Genomic DNA, 18,696 nt, shown 5'->3' with positions numbered 1-18,696 from the left:
TTGTTAAAGAATTTTAAAAGCTCGCACTCGAATTGATTATAATCTAGTATAATTCAAATATTTTACGAGTCGAATTCAAGTAATTCCCGAATAGTTTGACTCGTTTATATCGGCGTAACACCAAACGAAGAAGGAAGAATTATGGTAGTGAAAAAGATAGGAAAAAATTATTGAAAAAGCAACGAAAAAGGCATGGCCCCGTTTTGGTGTAAGAAACAGACGCGTGATTCAATGCATTGGGTCCCACACTATGCCATTTATTCACCAACTGCTATCCTCTTCATGTCTTACTCTCATTTCACGTGGCTAACCCACACAACATTAACAGACCTTTGTCTAATTGTCTCCAAATCTAAATATTTAGATTTCAGAGAGAGAGAACAGTAGGGAGTCACTAGTGAGAGAGAGACACACACAGAGAGAGGGAGAAAAGAGAGAGAGACGGAGAGGGAGAGAGAGAGAGAGAGGGAGAGAGGGAGAGAGAGAGAAGAGAGAGAGAGAGAGAGAGAGAGAGAGCGAGCGAGCAGAGTATATGTACTTAAATGCCAGAAAACACTTCACAACTACAGCATTAGTAGTTAGTACCTTTTTTTTCTAAGAGTATTACTATTTTTTTGCTAACAAGCATAAGTAGCACCTTTACACATTCATATATATATAATGGAGGAGGATGGGGAATGGGTAATGGTGAGAAAACCTACAGACAGAGATGTATGGAGTCCCAGCAAAATGGTAAATGTTGAAACAGAAGAATCTTCTAAGCCTCTGAAGTTAAGGTCTTTCGAGCCAGCAAAACACTGGACTGATGCACTTCCTATTGGAAATGGGCGTTTAGGTGGTATGATTTGGGGTGGTGTTGCTTCTGACACTATCAATCTTAATGGTACTACTTTCCAACCATCTTACCATTGTTTTTTCTACATAAAATACTGTTTTTTGTTATGGTTTCTATGTACATTTGTGATTTACCCTGATTGATTGATTGCTGTTTTTATGTTCATGTTTTTAGTTTATTAAATTATTAGTGTATTTTATATGAATTTGTTTGAGGGTTGTCTTGTTTATTGTGTTTGACTTTATTTCCCCCCTTTGAATGGTTTGAAATTGTACTCTTTTTGTCTTGATATAAGGCTGAGCATTACACAACACACAGTTACAATGAAGCTATTGCCGCGACTTGTTGCTTGCTTGCCTGCTTTTCTTGTATCTTGGTTTTTTTGTAAGATGTTATCAGATAAAAAAATTGGTGTGGGAAGTATCTTTTGGTTCATTTGTGCAGTGTATTATGTACATTCCTCTCTGCTTATGGTTGTATTTTTCTGCGATTTGTATGATGAGTCATAATGTCTAGGAAAGCTATAAGAATCGTAATGCTTGATTCTGGTGCCGCAGTTTTCCTTTGTTAATTTTTGTTTATCTTTTGTGATATATATGTGTAGATGACACACTTTGGACTGGAAATCCTGGGGATTACACAAACCCAGATGCTCCAAAGGTATTATCGGAGGTTAGAAAACTTGTTGATGATGGCAAGTATGCCGAGGCTACTAAGGCAGCAGTTAATTTGTCGGGGAATCCTTCAGATGTATGCTACCTTGTTTCTTGAATGCTTCTATAGTGTTTTGCTTTTCTCTCTTTTTTTTGTTGCTAAATTAGTCTTTTGCTTTATTATCAAGTAAATTTATGTGACAACTTTTTCATAGTTTGTTAGCATGCTAGTGTACATTCCCTGAAACATACTTGTGGTCGCAAAATATGAAATCAGAAGCAGGTGATCAGTGATCTAGCATATTTGATTTTGAAGTTTTTTTGGTGCATTACTAAGTTTTATTTGACATCTAGGATGACAGTCAAAGTGATTAGGAAGATACCTATGATTAGCTCTAGCCTTCAGTTTTAGTGTATACACCAACCATATTTGTCTGTGCTGCTGCATATAAAACGTTTGTACTTGAATGTTTTGTGTACCATGAGCATACACCACACAACAATTGAGTATAAATTATGTATTTTTGTAGTACCAGAAACCTAACGCGGTGGTTGGGGCATTTGGACAGTTACTATTGTTTTCTTGTATTAAGTTCTTACCTTGCTTTAAGTCTCAAAGGTTCATTAAATGACTCGTTTAACATAAAACTACTCCCATTGTTTCAGAATACGTATTCCCTCTTGACTTTGAAGAATATAAATATGAAACAAATTTGTACTCAAAATGGATGAATTGTCTATTTGTCTGTTATTTTAAAATATTGCAGAGTTAGGATTAATAGACTTTGTAGGTTATTTGTAACTTCAATAATTAAATTAGTTGAAATTAGGTGAAAATATATCAATTTCGAATTTGGAAATGAGTCAATTTGACACTTGGACGTAAAAATGTTTCGAGTACTTGGAAAGGGTGCTGCTACAAAAATATACCCTGATAATATGTTGGGTAATGGGTACATGAAGGTTTACCAGCTTTTGGGAGATATTAAGTTAGACTTTGATGAGTCTCATGCTGCTTATGATGAAAAAACCTATGTGAGAGAGCTGGACTTGGATACCGCCATGATAAAAGTGAAGTATACTGCAGGCGGAATAGAATTCAGTAGGGAACATTTTTCCTCAAGTCCAGATCAAGTAATAGCGACTAGTATTTCTGGAAGCAAACCTGGATCTTTATCATTCACGGTATATCTTGACAGCAAGTTACATCATGAATCACATGTAAATGGACAAAATCAGATTATCATGGAAGGAAGCTGTCGAGGCAAGAGAATAGCACCAAGATCATTCGAGAATGACGACCCAATGGGTATTCAGTTTTCCACGGTCCTGGATCTCAAAATCAGTGATGGAACTGGTAAGATACATGTCTTGGATGACAAGAAGCTTAAGGTTGAGGGTGCTGACTGGGCTGTTATCCTCTTGTCTGCATCTTCCTCATTTGATGGGCCATTCACCAAGGCCTCTGAATCCAAAAAGAACCCTACATCGGAGTCTATTAAAGTTTTAGATTTAACAATGAAATTCTCATATGCTGAGCTTTCTGCACGCCACTTGGATGACTATCAGAAATTATTTCACCGTGTCTCCCTGCAGCTTTCGAAAAGCTCAAAAACTGTTGCAAAAGATGTGTGCTCTAAAACTCATAAGCATCTAAAAGCTGCTGACGATGAGAAAGTGTCAACTTCTCAGAGGGTGAAATCCTTTAAAACTGATGAAGATCCTTCCTTTGTAGAGCTTTTGTTCCAATATGGTCGATATCTGCTTATATCTTGTTCAAGACCTGGAACACAGGCATCAAACCTGCAGGGGATCTGGAACAAAGATGTTGAGCCGGCATGGGAGTATGTTCATCTGTCTTTCGTTTTATAACTTCCTTTCTCTTCTTCTTTTTGTTCACTGTTTGATACATCACTCTTTAGTCATAGTTCAGAACCTTCCGATTAGATGAATTTAGACTTAAATAAATGTTTTTAGAGAAGTACTGCATTTTAACCTGAAAATATAAGTCTAGCACTCAATCACATTTTAAAATTCTTCAATAACATGTAAACATGGTCTATCAATTGTGGAGACGAAATTAAAACTAAAATAGAGTTATATGTCTTTGTTTGCCATTGGCCCATGTATGGAGGCCATTGTTTGGAAGTTGTTGAAAATGTGTTTTTATTCATTAGACAATGCTATGAATGTTGCCTTGTTTCTTCCATTAACTTCACATTTCTTCCTCTCCTCCTTCAGTGGTGCTCCACACACAAATATCAATCTTCAAATGAACTACTGGCCTTCACTATCCTGCAACCTTAAGGAGTGCCAGGAGCCTTTGTTTGATTACATTTCCTCCCTGGCAGTCAATGGCAGTAAAACTGCAAAAGTATGACATGCTTTCACTCTCTGTTACACATTGTTGCGCACACATCTAGAGAGACTCAGAAAACCAGGAAGCACTATGTTAATATTGTGCGCTCCATTAGTTTGTAGAACTTCTGTGTATTAAGCTACAGAATGTTACAGGTCAACTATGAAGCAAGTGGTTGGGTAGTTCATCAGGTGTCTGATATTTGGGCAAAAACATCTCCTGATCGAGGCGAAGCTGTGTGGGCTTTATGGCCAATGGGTGGGGCTTGGCTTTGTACCCATCTGTGGGAGCATTATACTTACACAATGGACAAAGTAAGTTCCGTGGCAAATTCAGTTGATCTTTTGCTTCATTATTAATGTTAGTTGTGAATGTTGTTGATGGTTTTGTACTTCTTCCTGCTAAGATGTGTAATGCTTCAGGAAATTCATATTTTCTATTGAACGTGTAAATATTGGGTTTCACATTGGTAATTTGGTCCTGTGTTCTCCCAGTGTACATGGGAGCCTTTTCAAATTGGTTACTCGCAGATAATTATATACTATAACTTGTCCTTTAATCTCAGTATAGATGATTAGATGTAGTTTATTATTGAAGTGTTTTTTTTTCTTTTGGATTGTAAATGTATCAATGCAGATTCTTACATAGCACCTGGAGGAATCAAGTTATATAGCTTAAAATTGAATATACATTTTAGAATTCTATGTATGGAACTTCGACAAATTGTTCTTTCCAGCTTTCTAGGGATAAGTGACACATATATTTATATTTACATCATGGTACATCCAACATTCAACTTGATACTAATGTAAATCCACATAAATAGGATTTTCTGAAAAATAAAGCATATCCGTTATTGGAAGGATGTGCTTCATTTCTTTTGGACTGGTTAATTGAAGGCCGTGGAGGGTATCTTGAAACAAATCCATCAACTTCTCCGGAACATATGTTTGTTGCTCCTGATGGTCAGCCTGCTAGTGTGAGCTACTCAGCAACCATGGATATGTCAATAATTAAAGAAGTGTTTTCTGCTGTTGTTTCTGCCGCTGCGGTAATATCTTAACTACAGAGCTCTGAATTGTTATTTCCTTCTCTCTTAATTCTTGTTTTTGTAAAGAACAAAATTTCTTGTGCAGGTGTTGGGAAGAAGTCAAGATGATCTGGTAAAAAATGTTCTTAAAGCTCAATCACGTCTTTATCCAATGAAAATTGCTAGGGATGGGTCAATCATGGAATGGGTATGTTAGTTATCTCTGTTTATATCCTTTGATGGTACTTCGTTAGTAGGAAACTTTGTTGACCCTCAGTATATGCTAATATATGGTTTTGTTAAGATATCTTGCTTCTGTGACAGGCACAAGATTTTGAGGATCCAGAGGTGCATCATAGACATGTGTCGCACCTGTTTGGTCTTTTCCCAGGGCATACTATAACTGTTGAAAAAACTCCTGATCTTTGTAAAGCTGTGGATTATACTCTCTATAAACGAGGTGTGTAAGTGAGAACAGGAGAAATGTTTTTGTTCTTTTTTGTTTTAAAAGAAATTGGTCCTGCTCTTTTTCTATAACAACATCGTCTTTATGCCATGACTACCTGTTTCCATTAAACATTATGCTTCTAGTTATGGCCTAAGTTGAACTCCTCTTAAATGGAGTTGTAATAACTCTGAATTACAGATTACTCGGTTAAAGATAAAAAAAATAGATTGTTCATTAGTTGTATATAGTGCATGACAGTATGAGTGTACACATTATATAAACTGCTGTTTTATATCGGATATTCAACAGGGGAGGATGGTCCAGGATGGTCGACTACATGGAAAGCGGCTCTCTGGGCACGCCTTCATAACAGTGAACATGCATATAGTATGGTTAAGCATTTGGTTGACTTGGTAGATCCTGATCACGAAGCTGATTTTGAGGGAGGACTTTACAGTAACCTGTTCACTGCACACCCTCCTTTTCAGATTGATGCCAACTTTGGGTAAGAAGCAACCTGTTTGCACTGTTTATTTATACCACCTGTTAATTTGCGAAACCATCAATGTTTGATTAACTATCTGCGTAGTCCATGTCGATTCCAAACAAAATAGAACTAATAACTACCAGTATAGCTACGATTACATAAATAATTAATTAATAACATACGAAAACAGATAAAATAGAAATGTCATATGCTAAACCTACATTGTTAGCACAAAGATAGCTCATATAAACGTAACTGACATTGCAACTTTGCCAGTTTCTGTGCAGCAATAGCTGAAATGCTTGTCCAGAGCACTATGAAAGACTTGTACTTACTTCCTGCCCTCCCCCGAGACAAGTGGCAAAATGGTTGTGTTAAAGGCTTGAAGGCTCGAGGTGGTGTATCAGTTAGCATTTGCTGGAGCGAAGGAGATCTTCAAGAAGTTGGTTTGTGGTCTAATAATTCTGATTCAGTTTCCACCCTAAGATTACACTACAGAGGAAACACAGTCACCACAAAAGCAACATCCGGAAGAGTATACACATTCAACAAGAAGTTGAAGTGCATAAATACTTGTTTTCTATAGGATTCTGAAACTTGTAACTTGAGGCCATTTTGATTTTTGAGGTGGATTTAATTGGCACTTCAATGTATTCAATAAATTTTAAATGTACAACTGGATTAGATATTTTCGATAAAGTTCGATAGTTTTTTTTTATCAATGCTTGAACACAACAGAGTTTGGCGTTTAAGAGTGATAAGTCAAAGTATTTAATTTGCCCAACATCTCTTTTGTTTTGTAATCAATGTACTAAATAGCTCTATGAATGCAAGGCCATAATCGAAATTATTTTCGCTCTAATTGTTGACAATATATTTACGTTATTAACTAATGGATAAATAATTTATTTATTTATCATATGACCACGAATGATTGAGCTATCTTTTCAATGGTACATTCGCGGTAAGTAATAAATTATATTAGTATACATTTTTGTCACTTCATGATTAAATGGTATTTATAATATATTAATGCTTGGAAATTATAATAAATACAAGTGATTATGTGTGTCTAATATATATTAATCACACTAAATATAAAATAATAATTTATTTTTTTAAAATTATTTAATGTATTTATGTGTTAGAAATGTGATTGATGAGTCTTACTATATAGACAATTAACATTTCCTAAAATATCATATCATATTATCTTTATAATGACACCAAAATTTACCCCCGCTTTCCTAATTTTTCCTCAACATAATTTATTTTTTTATCTCTATGTGACTATGTCTAACAACGATGTTAACAACTTATGGGATGGTAGGAGTATATGATATATGTCATAAAATGATTAATAGTGAAGTATAAATCATACATATATGTATAAATAGTTTATTATATTTTTAATTTCATTGAATTTAATATAATATTTTGTCATTTCATTTTGTCAGAGGACGAGGTTAGATTGATGATAAATAAGAATATACGAGTATGTATGTGCGTGTGTATGTCCCTGTTAATTTATATAAATATATGTATATATTTATTGTATGTATGTATGCACATATTAATTATACAACAACTAATAATTATTAAAAAATAAATGACGAGGTGAATTAAATATTGTATAGATATTAATGTAGGAGTATAATTGTCATATGAATTAATTTGATCAACAAACCCCCTAACGATGTTAACAACTTATGAAACGGTTGGCATATATGATATATGTCACATAATTATTATAATGAAGTATAAATCGTACATGTGTGTGTAAATAGTTTATTTTATTTTTTCATTTCATATAATTTGATATAATATTTGACCATTTCATTGTGTTGGAGGACGATGTTAAATTGCTGACATATAGGAATATATGAGTATGTATCCATGTATGTATATGTGTGTATGTATATGTATGTGTGTGTATATGTATGTGTTTGCATGTATGTATGTATGTATGTATGTATGTATGTACGTATGTATGTATGTATGTATGTATGTATGTTTGTATGTATGTATGTATGTATGTATGTATGTCATATTAATTTTGTTGCTAATCAAACCCTCTGTTATATCATATATATATGCATGTGTATGTATGTGTGTATGCATGTATTTATGTATATATGTATGTATATATACATGCATGCATGCATGTATGTATATATATTATATGTATGTATGCATGCATGTATGTATGTATTAATGTATGTAAGCACATATTAATTATACAATAATTAATAATTTTTAATAAATGAATGATGAGGTGAAATAAATATTATATAGATATTAATGTAGGGGTATAAGTGTCATATTAATTAAATTGCTTATCAAAACCCCCCATATTGTTGTATTATATATGTAATAGATTTGATTCCTTTTTCGAAATAAATTCTAATTTAAACAATAACTTTAATTTTGAAAGTACGATGTTAGAAAATGTTTTGTAAGCTAAAATAATGGTAATTAATTTAATGTTAGGAAATTTATTATTTTTGTTTTTTCAGATATTAGTCCAAGATTATTTCTATTTTGTTTCCATTCTTTCCTTGTCCTATCTTTTTCATATATTATATAAAAAATTAGAAAACCATAGCCTGTACCGACTTTAAACTATCAACAATTAAATATATAAAATTTTAACAATTTGGAATAACTTGAGTTTTACTCCATTTTAAGCCGAATTTATAGCTGCAGTGTAAACTGTAGATTAATTGACACAAATAAAGCATAATTTATTTACGATTTATTTCTTTTTTTCAACTTCTGTCAAAGTGTCGTATGTGTGAGCTGTTTGACCTACTAGTAGGGCACACATTTTTTTATGTAGCATTGCCAAGTCATTGTAGAACTTAGAGTTTCTAACCTTCAGTATGTCCAATTCAGATACACAAACCATAGCTGATAATGGTAATGATGAATTCTTTGTTGCTCCTATTTTTATCGTTCCATTTGCTGTAAGATTGCACCACGAATGGTCACGATTAGACCCCGAGGGCAGTGATAATCTCTAATATTTATCAGAAGTCTCCAGGGTACGTGCAGAGTGAGGTGGCTGGACCATATTTCTCCGAGTTAGTTCTTATTTCACCACCAAAAATGGTTGGATTAGTATCATTCCTTTAAGCGACGTGCTAGAATTTAAGCGCATGACTACGTTGTAGGCTATGTTGGCATCTGCACTATCACCGGCTAGAAATATGTTGGAGAAGTCACATTTTTTGACCATAATTCACTTGTTGAATATGTTACTTTTGTTGTTTTAACCATGTTAGAGCTTTTAAACCATCTTCATATGCTGCCGGAAGAGGATTTTCCGGAGCTAATCTATAATTTACGAACATAATTATGCATCTGGCTCTTGCAGCTAATCGTGCTAAAAAATCATGGTAGCAACTCCAAGCAGCAGAGCCAACACAAAATCCACCACCATGGAAGTACACAAGCAAAGGCAATTTATTCCCATTATTAGGCACATAAAAACGAGCCCAAATGCCTGTATACTTGTTAACAACAATGTCATGAGACGTGATGCCAAACTCCGGGGCTAAAACATTGCTCGTGACACATAGAACGATTAGAGATCGTTCCACGTGTTCGTCTTTATAAACCCTAACAAGGCCATGTATTTCCTCCTTGACAATCCTAGGTTGTTGAGATATGTGTTTGGTAATTTTAAGGCTCAAAGGACAGTCTAAGGTGTTAGGCCCTTAATCAACTGTAGAGGGGGGGGGTGAATACAGTTAATACAATCAATCCGACAAAGCTTCAACATAATCAACAATTTTTATATTAATAGATAAAAACTGATTACAAACGTACTCTCTCGAAAGGATGAACAATTATCCTTGAGAGCTGCTAGGTTATGCGAAAGATATACCAATGTTCGCAATGCTTATAGCATGAACCTAATCTGTGTTTTATATAGGGCACAACTGCACAATGTCTAAGGAATCCTATTCTATTTACAATAAGGAAACCTAATACAATGCTTCTGAGATAAAGTCCTGCACCGCCTTGAGTTCATGTTTTCTTCTCCTTATCGAAGATCAACTGATGTGACAAATTCTGATTTCGTCATTTGTTGACATCATCATACGTTGATATCATTATCCGTTGATATCATCATCCGTTGATCTCATCATCATCCATTGATATATAAGTTCTGATGTGAACTTCTGATAGTTTGTGCTTGATATCATCAACTGCTCCTAACAATCTCCCCCAACTTGTTCATTATGGAAATATGAACAAGTTCCAATTGATGATGTCAAAACTATCTAAATGCAGGAATCAATTATGCATATTCAATCTTGCTTCATTGAATATCAGACTTTACTCTTCATTCTGAACTCTAACACAGTTTGGAAAACCTTCAAGAAACTTCCTCGGCAGATTCTCTTCCATAACATCCAAATATCATTTCATCCTCTGTTTATGTTCCCTCAGTTCATCTGTTGATTCATCATTCTGATAGATGGCAGCCCTGAGATTATATAACTTTAAATTTCCAAGAGATAGATCATCCAGCTCCAGAAACCCAATTTTCTTTCCATCGGGATTAAAGGTTAAAACTTTAGTTCCTAGACTCATTTCTATCTTGGCTCCTCCAATAGGCATATCAACAACATATTCAGATTGATCAATGTACTTTGGAATATAGTTTAATTTATAAGGCATTCCTTTCTGCTTTAACTGTATCAGGTTCTTTATGAATGCAGACCATCTGGAAGTTACAGAATTATTTACCTTGAGAATTGTAGCAATAAGTTCCAATTTATGTCATGATTTGTCTTTTAACTGTTCTTGATTCAACCTTAAGCTTCTCCCAGACTCAAGAAAATAGATTATTTTCTCTTCAGTATGATCAATAATAATGTGCACTGATATGATCTTCTGTAAGTCTTCAAGCATTACATTGTCTCCAAATTCTGTCAAATAAGAATGCTTTCTTAGAGTCTAAGCATCTCCTACAAATGGATCATCAACATTTAATCTTCCAAGACCACTTGTGATTCCAGGTTGTCTAGATCAAGAACTTCCACTATAAATCTTCTTTAATGTTTCAGAAGAATCTCTTCTAGGTGATGGTTTCTTGCTTCCCCATAGTAGCTTCTTCTTTTCTTTGAAAGTAAGTTCTGGCTTATCAGAGACTATGTCTTCAAAATCATAATTTAATAAATTTGCTTAAATTGGGTTTAAGAAATCAACAACATGAGTAGAATCAGAAGTTGTGATTGGTTGAATAACAGCTTCTTTAACCTAAGCAATGTCAGAGGTTAATTTCAGATTATCAGCCCAGTCAGCTCCATAAATCTTTCTTCTTTGATGAACTTGGTTGATTTCTTCTTCTTCTTCACAATTTTCTTCAGTATCATAAGCTTGAACTACTGTATAGATTGGATCTATCAGTATTTGAGATTTAGTTTCCTTGGATACTGATTTCTTCTTTGTAACAACTTTGGCTTTAGGCTTTGAAATCTTTGACTTCTCTCCTCTCTTCTCTTTTCCTTTAAGCTTCTTGTCAGTAGTTAAAATAACTTGTTGTTAGTGTGTGTGTGCCATAGAGACAACACTATTATGTTTATGTTATGAGACATTTGGATTATTAATTATGATTCTATGGATTATTCTTTAGTAATTTATTATATCTTTATTTTCTACGATAAAATGTTAGATTAATAAATGTCCTTGGAATATGATATGTAAAACTATATCTTTAAGTACGTGACTTAGAAATGAGATTATTAGAATAGTATTGATATTCCTAAAGGTCCCTAGTCAAGTATTATTGTTAAGGGACGATAATAAATACATTGAGACTAGTGTGTTTGTTGACTGATGATCACATCTCATTGATCATTGGTATGGTGATACTAAAGTCAAAACACAGGCACATGTATTAGATACATGATGCTGGATTGGCCCGTTGTGAGATATTACATGTTTAAAGTGTCATAAGTTAATCTCACAGTGATAATGATGTATTGGTCCTTAGACCTGAAATTATTATATTTCTATATGAGAATTAATATACTTTCATACTATTGAAAGTTATCCTTGACCGGATAATAATAAAAGTAGACATTGGGTATATTATGAATCATATGAGAAATATCAATGATCTAGATGAGATTTAGCCCTCCTATATTAAAAGAGTGATATTATTGGCCTCTTGATTGAGTAAGACTATAAAATGCATGGTCGTGCTTAAATACTAATTTGTTTAATAGTTTACTCATTGATCAAGAAAATAAGGATTAAACGTTAACAGAGAATGACACAATGCATGACTCGAGTTTGATCTATAATATAAGGCTAAAGGGATTATATTACATTGACATTATTCACGAAAGGTTTAATTGAATCACCAATTATTATTATTATTTGGGGAGCAATGATGTATTACTAGATGATACTCATTGTTTATAATTTTATTATTAGAAAATAAAATTATTGCCAACGTAATAATAACCTAAATGGTCACACACAAAGAACGTTTAAAACAGAGTGTTATTTAAATTATGAATTTAAATATTTTATTATTATTAATCCGAATTTAATTATTAAATTAATTAAGTGAGACTTGATTAATTGTATATATATTAGAATCCAAATTTAATAATAATATAAACCCGAAATCAGAATGGGTCATTTTTGGGAAGCCCATTAGGTTTAGGGTTAGGCCTTAATACTCTCTCCCCTATATATACATTAAGATGTATATTTTTAAGGGGATAAGTGACATTACGTTTTTGAGAAAAAAACCCTAACAGCTCTACATCATAGAGAGGGTAGAGAGATAGAGAGAGAAGAAGAGGTAACAAAATCGGCTAGTACCGGCTCCGGTGATCGTTGGACGATCGGACGTTCGTGTGGATACCTCGGAGAGCAGATCTTCGCAAGGAGGGCTGCTGTGGTTCATCAAGATCAGAACTTCCATTATAATCAGAAGGAAAGCTTTATTTAAGATACATGATCCTATTCTTCATAATTATCCAATCATTATATATAGATCCTGCGGTAGGGATTTAAATTTTTTTGTTTTCCGTTGCGTATTATTGCTTGAATCCCTAACACTTTTGATCTGAGAGATCTTTCATCTTCTTCCTGACTGATTTCCCTTATAACTAAACCTCTGGCTGGTCTGTTAAAAGGATCATATTCATAAAGTACTTGAGAAATAACAACAATATCAGCATTTGTTATCTTCATGGAATTCTTGAAGTCTTCCTCCATTTGCCTTTGCTGTTCAAAATCAACTCTAGGGATTTCTCTTTCAAAGATTCTTCTACTCACCTCAGAGTCAAATACTTGAATCTTTGGATCCTTGTAGAATAGAGTTGTCTTCCTTCCTTTTACTTTTAGAGTTTGAAGATATTGACTTGCTTCAGCACCAGCTTATATCTCCAGAATACCTTGGTCTTCATTAGAAGCAGTTGTGACTTGTAAAGATTGTTGCATATTTATAGTCACAGTCAAATCTTTAACTCTTCTTTCATTCCTCTTACTCTCTCCACCTTGTCTAGATTGAAATCTAGTGATTATTTTTGATAAACCACTAACTTCAACTAGCTCTTCATTCTTCTCCTTTCACTATCCTTCTGTCCCCCCTTATTATCTCCATCAGGATTTTCATCATCAGTATTTGTCAATGTCAGCTATTTGCATTTAGATTTAAAAAATTTCTCCCCCTTTTTGGCATCATCACCAAGCAGTAGAGAAAGAATCAGCTCCATTGAATTCTGTACTTCTATAAGTTGATCAGACATTTGAGCTTGTTTAGCTTCCAATCTAGCTTTGACTGGCTTCAATTGCAGTTTTCCTGATAACTATTGGTGCAATTTGTTTATAAATTTCCTAATGAGTAGTCAGCCTTGAAGCAATCAATGATTTTTTGATTTGATTGATTTGAGAAGTAGTTGTTTCTTGAGCTATATGTAAGGATCTGACAACCAAAGTTGATGCTTTCAGATGATTCAGCATATCAGGATTCTCAATCTTCTAATCTGCTGTTTCCAGATGTGCAACAACTTTTGTTCTGGAAATAGGATATGTATCATCTTTCCGATAAGCATTCCAGAGATTATCAAAATAATCCTTGTCCTTCTTAGCATCTAACTCTTTCATTTTTTGTCGTCTCACATGCATAGGCATATCTTCAAGGAAGAAAAGATCATCCTCAGTATCTATAATAGCATTAGAAATATTAGCTTATTCACCACCATTAGATTCTTCAATAGCAAATGGATTTTGCACTAATTGTTGAACTTCATCACCGGCTTCAACATGTATAATAGAATTAGAAATTGGTGCAGTTGGTGATCCACCAGCTTCAGAAACTTCCACACCATCAACTGTTAACTCTACATCTTCAAGTATTGTAGATAAATGAATTGGAGCTTCGAAATTAACTTCCAGGACCTCAGTTCCTGTAGAATGATGTGGTGATTTTGAAATGGATGAAACTTTATGAATGGACTGTTGTGCGACTTCATCTTCAGCAACAACATGGATTTTCTCAGGTGATGGAAAAGTAGAGTAAATGGACTGTTTTTTAAACAAAAACAGGGATTGTCTCATGTGTTGGAATAGTAGAATGTATGGACTGTAAGAAAGTATCAGTACTTAGACTTGCAGGGAGATTAACAACACTTGGTACATCAGAGTTTACTTGAGGTTCAACAAACGGTTGTTCAACATCTGTTTCTTTGATACTCTGTGCATCTGCAAACATATAGAAAATAAAACTTAATCTCTCTATTTCTTTAAAGTAGTATCACTACTCCTCACACCACACATCTCATGACTTTTAATAGTCAGAGCTTCCTCATAAGGATTACTAAATCATATCTCTCATCTACCTCTCCTTTTACCAGGAAGGATCCTGCCTCTCTTTAATTCTGTTTTTCTCTCAATCTTTTCACACATCTCACAGAAAAAGCTCAGAAATATTGTCCTACAGAAATAAGAGGTGGCTAAAGAAGGGTGATCTGTGGTCATACAACTAGAGGTAGTCCTTAAATAAGGTCTAGAAGTAATCATACCAACAAGATTTATATCATAAAAAATAAACAAATGCTGAAAAGACTAAATCAGTATTTAGAATAAATGTTGATAAAGTAATGATAGTATTTATACCTTGTGAATCTGAAGACACAATTAAACTCATAGTTAGCATTGTGGTTATGACAGTTGTTGTTCATCAATAATCAGAATCTTCATTTGGATTGGAAGGATTTGATCAGGTCACTGTCATGTACCATGATCTCAAACCTTGTTCTTCTTGCAAAGAACTAACACTTGAATGTGTTTATTGAAAATCTCTCACAGAGTCTTCAGTAAAAACTGATGAAACCTATGTGTCTTTGTTAGTATCATTAAGATCTACCTCAGCAAGTAGTCTCTAACCAACTAAATGTTATTTCTGAGTGGTGAGCATAATTTAAGAATTATGTCACTTAATTTTTGGCAACATTTGAGAAATGGATTCAAGTGTTTCAGTTGTAAGAAAAAATTTAAGATATAAGATGTGTTATTTTAAGAAATGAGTGTGAACAACTTTCTTGAATAGAAAAAGAAAGTCTCAAAAGTATGTCTTGAATAGACATTTTAGATAGTCAAGTACACTAAAGATAATAATCCTCATCGGCTAAGAATTAAATCTTTCATAAATTTCTTCTTTAACAACAGTTACTTCCTGTAGTGTGCTCAATCTGTACTGAAGTGATCACATGAACTTAAACAGAGATTAGTTTTTTCACATGCACTATTAAAAACATATGAAATTAAGCATGCAATACTGATTTGGATATGAACAGTCAAAAGCATTTAAGCACAAACAAGAACGTAAACAAGTATTCACTTAACGAGTCAAAGAAGGAAAAAATATTTTCATTATTTAAGAAGTAAAGTACAATATTCCATAGAATTTTAAACATAAAATCCTAATACAATCTAACTATTCGGACTTCTTCTGCCTCTTTGCTGCTTCATGGCTTGGTGGTGATAAATCCCTGAGATAGTCTTTGCAAGAGAAATAATGTTCTCTTGCAGCTCAAGAGCTTCAAGTCTCTTCTGCTCAGCCTCTTTGGCTAGCGTTCTTCCTCAAGAGTAGTTTCTAACTGAAACAACTGGAGATCCAATCGTTGGTCACCTGACAACTCCTCATAGACTGATGATGGAACGTCATGAGGACTAAATATTTGACTGTTAATCTTGACTCTACGTCCCCACGGGTCATAATAGATACGACCCTAGTCAAGCTTGAAAGCAGGATAGTAAGTTCCAGCAATAGTATGAGTGCAAAACAGGCGTTGAGCCATAAACATGTGAGAAGATGATGAGTTGTGCTTAAGAAGACTTAAAATTTGAGTGCTTGAAGTGAAAAGGCAGTGAAAAGTTTTGAGAGTGGAGGGTTTGTATTTATATCAGAGGAGATAGAAACTTAAAAGACTCTTTGATTAACCAGGTAATAATTAACCATAATACGAATACAAGATTACGCGTATCTAGGTAAACAAAAACTAATCTCTCTCTTCAGATTCCTATTTCCAATGTAAGTAATCAAGTATTACTAGATACTTACATCAGTAGCTAACCCATTTAAGCAATTAAAAGATATTCCACTAACTCACTGATTAATTAAAAATATTGTGTAACCATTTATTTCTAATAAATTCAAAATAATCAATGAAATATAACAGACAATCATGGTTTGACCATTATCAGTATTTTAATTACGACTATCAAGATTTATTAGTCGAAATTGGTTTGACCAATATCAGAAATTATCAACTACTAACAGAATCTATTAGTCAAAGTAATTTTAACTAATCACAGAGCATGTACGCATAATCAGTAGTTCAACATGCAGTTTTCACAAAAGTTCATGAAATATAATTGCATGTTATCTTGGCATCAATATTTAGCACAATAATCAGTATCTAACAAGTATTGACACATAATAAGATACCGTACTTTAGTAATATCAGCAGTCTTAATTATCAGAGTTTGAGAATTATCCTGATATCATTCCTAATTCATTCACCAATCTTGTGAAAGTAGCTTCATAGAGAGGCTTGGTGAATATATCTGCTACTTGTTGATCTGTTGGAACAAAAACCAATTCCACTGTACCTGCTTCCACATATTCCTTATGAAATGGTACATGATGCTGATGTGTTTAGTCATTGAATGCTGCACTGGATTTCCTGTCATTGTAATAGCACTTTGATTATCACAATCTATAGGAATAGAAGAATATTTTAACCCATAATCTAGTTACTGATTCTTCATCCATAGAATCTGAGCACAACAGCTTCCTGCATCAATGTATTCTGCTTCTGCAGTTGATGTGGAAATTGACTTTTATTTCTTGCTATACCAAGAAACCAATTTTCCACCAAGAAATTGGCAACTTCCAGAAGTGTTTTTCCTGTCTATTTTGTATCCTGCAAAATCAGCATCTAAATATCCAATTAGCTTAAAGTCTGAATCTCTAGGATTCCATAATCCCAGATTCATGGTGCCTTTTAGATACTTAAAAATTCTTTTCATAGCTAATAGATGAGGTTCTCTAGGATCAGCTTGGAACCTTGCACAAAGACAGGTAGCATACATGATACCAGGTCTACTAGCAGTCAGATATAAGAGTGAGCCAAATATACTTCTGTAGTTAGTTATATCTACTGAAGAACCAATATTTAAATGTATCTTGGTTGCAGTGGCCATGAGAGTAGATATAGTTGAGCAATCTTGCATTCCAAATCTTTTGAGTAAATTCCTGATGTATTTGGATTGATTTATGAAGATCCATTCATCGGTCTGTTTAACTTGTAACCCCAGAAAGTAACTCAATATTCCCATCGTACTCATTTGATATCTGGACTGCATTAGCTCTTGTGAAACCACTTTCTAGCATAAATAGAGCAAGTGTTTCATACCAGGCCCTTGGAGCTTGCTTCAGTCCATAGAGTGCTTTATCCAGTAAGTAGACATAATCTAGATACTTTGGATCAATGAACCCTGGAGGTTGTTAAACATAAACTTCCTCTTCAAGTTCTCCATTCAGAAATGCGCTCTTCACATCCATTTGGAACACCTTAAACTTCTTGTGAGCAGCATAGGCAAGAAAGATTCTAATTGCCTCAAGCCTTGCAACTGGAGCAAATGTCTCATCATAATCAATTCCTTCTTGTTGTGAATAACCCTTTACAACCAGTCTTGCTTTATTCCTTGTGATAATGCCCTCACTATCAGTTTTGTTTCTGAACACCCATTTTGTGCCAACTACAGATCTGTTCATTGGTCTTGGCACAAGAGTCCAGACTTTGTTCCTTTCAAATTCATTGAGCTCCTCTTACACTGCTGTAACCCATTCAGCATCTTGTAGAGCTTTTTCAACCTTCTTAGGTTCAGTTTGAGATAGAAAAGAATGGTAGAGACCTTCATTCTGAGTGGCTTTTCTTGTTCTTACACCACTATTAGGGTTTCCAATGATTAAGTCAGGTGTGTGTGACTTAGACCATTTTCTTGCAGATGGAAGTTGACTCCTTGAAGACGGACCTCCCCCTTGATCCATGAACTCTCTGTTATTTCTTTGATTAGTACCGCTATTATTTCCTAATGCTCCCCCTGAATTAGTGTTCCCATTGTTATCAGTATTTGACTCCTCAAAGTTTGAGGAAAATGATCTAATGATCTTTCTACTGATGTTTCTTGAGTTGAATCTCTTATAGTAGTCTCTGGATTTGAGTCATATTGCTCCCCCTCAATATATGCTTCAGGGTTAGAAAAATTTCCACTGTTCTGTGGAATATCAGAGCTTCGAGTGATATCAAGATTTATTGTATCGGGGTCAGGATTTAAAAGTT

General features: G+C 34.1%; 1 protein-coding gene and 1 pseudogene across 2 annotated transcripts; one reads left to right on the top strand and one right to left on the bottom strand.

Moving 5' to 3' along the window:
• Positions 1 to 310: 310 nt before the first annotated feature.
• On the top strand, positions 311 to 6,564 carry LOC141667523 (alpha-L-fucosidase 2-like). Of its 2 annotated transcripts, XM_074474047.1 has the most exons (10): positions 311 to 883; positions 1,440 to 1,585; positions 2,452 to 3,332; positions 3,730 to 3,862; positions 4,003 to 4,161; positions 4,674 to 4,898; positions 4,984 to 5,085; positions 5,202 to 5,337; positions 5,635 to 5,830; positions 6,089 to 6,564. In XM_074474047.1, the coding sequence occupies exons 1-10, from the start codon at positions 661 to 663 to the stop codon at positions 6,396 to 6,398; spliced, it is 2,511 nt and encodes an 836-aa protein (XP_074330148.1). In that variant the 5' UTR covers positions 311 to 660; the 3' UTR covers positions 6,399 to 6,564. The 2 variants fall into 2 exon arrangements, with proteins under 2 accessions (XP_074330148.1, XP_074330149.1); XM_074474048.1 differs by lacking the exon at positions 311 to 883 and having other exon boundaries at positions 1,480 to 1,585; positions 2,319 to 3,332.
• Positions 6,565 to 8,567: 2,003 nt separating this feature from the next.
• Positions 8,568 to 14,993, bottom strand: LOC141666038 (putative carboxylesterase 6; annotated as a pseudogene).
• Between the last annotated feature and the right edge of the window lie 3,703 nt (positions 14,994 to 18,696).

Source organism: Apium graveolens, chromosome 6, assembly GCF_009905375.1.
Source record: "Apium graveolens cultivar Ventura chromosome 6, ASM990537v1, whole genome shotgun sequence".
Taxonomy (NCBI): domain Eukaryota; kingdom Viridiplantae; phylum Streptophyta; class Magnoliopsida; order Apiales; family Apiaceae; genus Apium; species Apium graveolens.
Note: the sequence above shows the minus strand (reverse complement) of the source record. Positions and strands in the feature narration are given on the sequence as shown.

What these genes read in the sequence shown, in the direction of transcription:
- LOC141667523 (XM_074474047.1), top strand. Translation starts at nt 661, where the DNA reads ATGGAGGAGGATGGGGAATGGGTAATGGTGAGAAAACCTACAGACAGA. An exon ending in TGACACTATCAATCTTAATG is followed by an intron (nt 884 to 1,439) that starts GTACTACTTTCC and finishes ATATATGTGTAG; the next exon opens with ATGACACACTTTGGACTGGA. An exon ending in ATACTTACACAATGGACAAA is followed by an intron (nt 4,162 to 4,673) that starts GTAAGTTCCGTG and finishes CCACATAAATAG; the next exon opens with GATTTTCTGAAAAATAAAGC.